This window comes from Pinus tabuliformis, chromosome 6 (assembly GCF_031772625.1).
Source record: "Pinus tabuliformis cultivar Carrire ecotype Pingquan chromosome 6, CPIR1, whole genome shotgun sequence".
NCBI classification, from domain to species: domain Eukaryota; kingdom Viridiplantae; phylum Streptophyta; class Pinopsida; order Pinales; family Pinaceae; genus Pinus; species Pinus tabuliformis.
The window spans coordinates 434,293,589-434,298,916 of NC_142292.1; the positions used below are offsets into that span (position 1 = coordinate 434,293,589).

Sequence of the window (5,328 nt, forward strand, 5' to 3'; positions counted from 1 at the left end):
CAAATTTATATTCTTATATTTGATGAATGAAAGCCAACATGCCTACAAACCAACAGCCGGAACGCTATTCACGTTCATTGTATGAATCAGGACTGATATGTGTTAAATATTGATTAGTTCGAAACAAATGTTACATTAACAATTTAAACTATATAGCTATAAAATATATTTTGATATATAGTGAATTAAGTGATCGAAAACTTACTTTTAACTATTATCATGTCAAGGAACATTGGAGTTGATTTTGGATATGATTAAAAACTGAGCACTAAACTTGCATATACAGAATTTAAAACTAAGCACTAAACTTGCATATACAGAATGTGATGCTTCAAAGAGATATTAGCATTGAGTTGAATTAAATTTGTTCCTGCAATCTTAAGCTTCCACTTCCTAGTATAGATCATGCAAAAGCCTACAAAGGCATTTTCTATACCAACTTTCAAGCAGAATCCCTTGATTTCCATATGTACAATTACATGATGATAGAATGTGTAGCTCTTAACAGATAAGGAATAGCCCTAGAGATAACAACTAAATCCTCTACCACAATTCAGGACAACAGGAAGAGGATAGTCAATATGTTTGGAGCTCCAGATGCCAACCAATGTCAGCTTTTGCAACTGAAGAGCTCTGCTATTGGAGGCATAAGCACATTAAAATATTGTAAACTAAAAGAGACTCTATGTTAAGGCAGTTCCTCATATTCTTGTTATAAGGTTTCCAATAAAACTGTGTAGTGCTAGATCCCAACATTTTGTATGAACCGCAGCACCCATCATTAGCCTTCCAGCCAGGTTGCAGAAGATTGTTTACAGAGCACCTTTTTCTTTTTTGAATTAATACTGTGTATAAAACTTGTGGGACTATGGTTTAGTAGCTGAGATAGGACCTGACCACATTAACGACCTAAGTCCCATGTTTGCCTTTGCCTTTGCCATTTATAATAAGCTTCTTATATGTTGAAACTCAAGAGGCAAGGAATGATTACAACGAATTTCATTAGGTTAGCTGCTTTACATATTTTCAAGGCCCCCTTCAATCGTTCTGCGAATCAAAATTCCAGCATTGACAGATGAGGTAATTTGAAAATTGTTTAACAAGTTTTAGAGAGAAAACCAACAGCCTCGTCTCAGTGTAGCAATTGAGGAAATTTGCAAATTGATTGACAAGTTTCACAGACAATGCCAACAAGCTTATATCAGTATGTCAATTAATGTTGGTTACCAGTAAGTTTGCAACCTATTAGTATCCCGGAAAGACATTGTGGGCCTATCTAGTCTACCGGGATCTGCATGTTGGCAGCACAAATCTGCATGTAGCTGCAGACAACATGTTGTCTTTTGCATGCGGACACCACTAAAACTTGACCTCCTTTCCACTACTTCATGCAGAGGTATTTTCCTCCTTAGTGAACATGTAGTTTTCTCAGAAGGTTGTGGCCTTTGCTTGGGAGCACTGTGGGAACGAACCTTGGCTCTTGAAGATTCAGTGTTAGCCATATAGCTAGGAAATGTACAACATCCATGAAAGTATCTCTCTGCATGTTCATGACTCTTAGAGGGGGTGGCTGGACCCATGTTTCCAGTAGCAACATCAGTCTTGGAGGCAGAGAGGAATTGTGGGCTTCTTTGCGCTGTTGAAAACTTGTAATCTTCAGTATGAAATCCATGTTCTTCCTTCAATTTTATTGGGGTCAAATCATGCAGACTTGATGTGCTTATCTCATCTGATACTGAGCTGGGAATAGATAATCCTGTTCGTAAGGAAGAAGAGGTTATTAAAGGTGAAGCATTCTGTGCAGACATGACATAAGTATAATTTCCTTCGTTCTGGGAAGAGGATCTTGATTGATGAGTAGAGTTTGAAAACTGGCAGCCACCAGCAGAGACAGTAGAAGAAATGCTTGGCTCTGCGGATCCTGAATCTGAGATGGAAGAAGCATTTGTCCTCCTCAAACTTGCCACCTGACCTGGCTTGAATGTATCAATCTCCACAATCTTTGCGCTGTCATCTGAATTCCTTTCCATCTCCTGCTGGGGGAACCCATTGGCGAAACCCCTCCTGCTCTGTGAGTAGTTTATGTTATCTACAACAGAATTGAAATTACATCCTTCCTGCACAAGGAAAGACACAGGATAAAAACTTAGGTAGTGAGTTGAGCTTCTAAAGTATCAAGAAGTATAAGATCTTATTTTATTTTATTCTTTACAATGAATCTTTGAGGACGGTAATCATGTCGTCGTCTCTGCTTCTGTTGCATCTGAACTGATTGCCCAGCAGCGTGTTCGGTCATCTTAAGACGATGGGCACGTACTCGGGCCTGGGCTCTAATGAGGGCTTGCATGGAGCACAGAGTAGCGTCCGCTTCCTTTCTCACCAAGTACCCGCGAACCAAGGCCTGCAGTTTCACCAAGCCCTTTAGGGCTCGCAATGCTCTCCTTGCCTGCAGAAGGGAAAATAATTATAAGCCACTGGCCTGTCGGAAGTGGGCAGGTCTTCAGCCACAATCTTAATTCTGGTTGAATATGCACCTAAAGGTTGTAAAGTTTATTGAGTTTATGCTTTATTTGTATAATTTCCATCATCCAATTTCACACTCTCTCTAAGGATATAGATCCTAGGTTTAAATGAATTAAATATGTTTATATTCAATTCACAGTCTCCACTTATTTAGAAAGAAGAAAAACAGTCCATGGATCGACCCCACAAAAGGGAAGAATCAACTGCACACAAAGAACAGAGTCCATCAATCAACCCCACAAAAAGGACGAGTTGATGAATTAACCTCACCACACCTGGAGTTCAAGAGTGCATGTATCAACCCCACAACACAAAAAGGAAGAGTTGATAAATCAACACCACCACCCATGGGGTCCAATGTACCTTCTTTCACTGGGTACAATGAAATACAGATGCAAACTAATTGCATAGAAAAACAAGATATTGGGTAGACACTGGACCAGTTTTGCGAGCATAGCTAAGCAAGGAACATCTAGTCATCACCACACCTGGGGTTCAAGGGTCCACGTATCAAATCCCAGCCGACATAGAGGGAGACTTGATAAATCAACCCTACTCCGACTGGGGTGCCATGTACCTTGTTTCTCTTGATACAATGAAATCTAGATGCAAACTAATTGGATGGTAAAGAAAGAGATTGGGTAGACGCTGCATCATTTTTGCAATCATTGTCAAGCAAAGAAAACCTAGGAGCTAGTACCAAAGGCTGAATTGAGTAGCTCAAAGAAGCTAAAAGGGTATAGCCATTAATTGGGTAACTCTTCAAGCCATCCTTCTAGGCATTGTCAGAAAACAATACAAACATGAATTGTGTGGCTCAAAGAAGTTAAAAAGGTATTGAAGCCATGAATTAGGTAACTCTTGAAGTTTTCCTTCTGGGCATTTGTAGAAAAAAAAACAAGCATTTAAGTATAGAGAAAGCAAACTGGAGTGGTCATTGTTGGGATTTTTTCAAGTATTCCAGGAAGCAAAGTGTGAATCCAAGGATGAACAGGGTAACTATCAAAGTCACATTCTTGTGCATTCCAAGTAGGGCATTTGGTAGCCGACTTGGACTAAGAAAAGAGGAACACAGTTACAGGAGTCAGCTACTCATTATGAAAAAAAGTAAGCTTTTTAAATCGGGTATTCACTCTGTTATATAGCAAAACAGAGAACAGAAACGAAAGAAACGCTAGCAGTAGCACTTACCAGGTATCCTCTGAACATGGTCTGAATCTTGATTGCTGCCCGTTTTTCTATGCTTCCATTGAGAGGGGAAGGTCCATTGCTTGTCAATCGGACCACAGCAGCTGCCGCCTGTGCAGCAGCCATAGCTGCATCAGCTGCAGCTGCTGTAGCAGCAGCAACCGCTATTGCATGCCTATTCTGCTCGGTCTCTGCGCCGCGCACACAGTTCTGTGTGCTGAAAGATTCTCGATGGTGTTCTACATTTCCATGATGGTCTCTTGAAATCTTTCCAAAGCTCCATCTCCGTTTCTCCTTTGTTTTATCACTATCCTTCAACCGAGGAGAACCCAGATGGGCTTGTTTAGGTTCTTTCTTTCCACCCAGAAGACTTCTCAGCCATCTACTAGTCCTTCCCATTGCAGGCTTTTTTCTGTGTATACCTATGTTAATGCCAAACCTCAAAGACAAACATACACTTATGGGATTTGCAGCCACAAGTTCCACTCAGGGACGCACAAATTTGGCTTTGAATTTTACTCAAATGGAGTAAGAACGAAGATAGTAGATACCATCCAACTGAAAGAGAATAATCCAACTGCAAAAGTCCAAAGGAATTTCTAGGAAACATGTGCCCAAAATGGTTGGATGGAACAAAACGGCCGTGAGAAGTTGGACTTGACCGAAAAGGATTTGGCTAGGCATATCCCTTTGGTTAGAGATCCATACCTTCTTTAGCCTACACTCCTGATTACTCGTAGGTTTCATGTGCTACACTCATTGCAAGAACCTGACCGGTTCAGATCATGATACCAACACATGCGATAGGGTCCTAAAAGACAAACAATGTCCCTACAGGACAAGGGGCAAACGTCCAAAAGACCTAAAAGGCTCTAATGTCATCAATAGGCCCAAAGGGTTCCAGATTCCACCGAACTGCTCAGAGCCCAACTCGTGAAAATTGTAATAGAAGACAAAGGGACATCTCTGGGCTTTTGGACAGGTCGCTGCAGATACCATCAAGTGGACTAGAGGATCCGGTGGAAACTCTTTGTGCAGTCTTCGGGTGCCAATTATGGAACAGAAAGCTAGAAAAAACCATCCACTTTTTAAGGAGAATGCCAGACGCAACATTGGGAGTCGTCATTATAAACAAAGTCCATACCCTGCGAACCCAAGTTCCCAAAAATTCGCTCCAGTCTATCTTTCGTTATTTCCAATGCCCAAGATGGGACTTTCGGCCCCCGGGACTTATGCAGGCTGCGGATCACGCGAAGGATAGTAGATTTTTGTTACAAGGATACGCAGAATAATACACATATATAATAGTCAATCTGCTTTGATTTTCTATTTTGGAGGAGCGGTTGTAGAAAATGACAATATTATCTATTTAAATCCATTCGGAGTTCCTCATGACAGTCCACCGCCCATTATCCATCCATGTACAGTGTACCGAATACCATTTCATCCCTCCTCGAGGATCACGTGTCCTCACGTGTCCGTTAAAGGCCTTCATTATGAGTCTTCCTTGGGCACCCATGGGGAAATTAGGGTTGACGGTGGTCTTAATGGATTTCTGGGCGGGCGTTACTCATCACATGCTGTCTTCTGTTAATGCACATTGTCAAACCCTGGAGC

At 41.3% G+C, this 5,328-nt stretch overlaps 1 protein-coding gene across 1 annotated transcript; it reads right to left on the minus strand.

The window, feature by feature from the left end:
• Nucleotides 1-839: 839 nt before the first annotated feature.
• LOC149259165 (protein IQ-domain 26-like) lies at nt 840-5,099 on the minus strand. Its single transcript, XM_089417598.1, has 3 exons — nt 3,715-5,099; nt 2,213-2,446; nt 840-2,117 (listed from the first exon to the last, which is right to left on the minus strand). Exons 1-3 carry the CDS (start codon nt 4,108-4,110, stop codon nt 1,224-1,226), a joined length of 1,524 nt encoding a protein of 507 aa, XP_089273724.1. The 5' UTR covers nt 4,111-5,099; the 3' UTR covers nt 840-1,223.
• Between the last annotated feature and the right edge of the window lie 229 nt (nt 5,100-5,328).

Coding starts and splice junctions, on each gene's coding strand:
- LOC149259165 (XM_089417598.1), bottom strand. CDS start 4,110: ATGGGAAGGACTAGTAGATGGCTGAGAAGTCTTCTGGGTGGAAAGAAA. Junction 2,447..3,714: donor CCATGTTCAGAGGATACCTG/GTAAGTGCTACT, acceptor TCCCTTCTGCAG/GCAAGGAGAGCATTGCGAGC. Junction 2,118..2,212: donor ACCGTCCTCAAAGATTCATT/GTAAAGAATAAA, acceptor TTCCTTGTGCAG/GAAGGATGTAATTTCAATTC.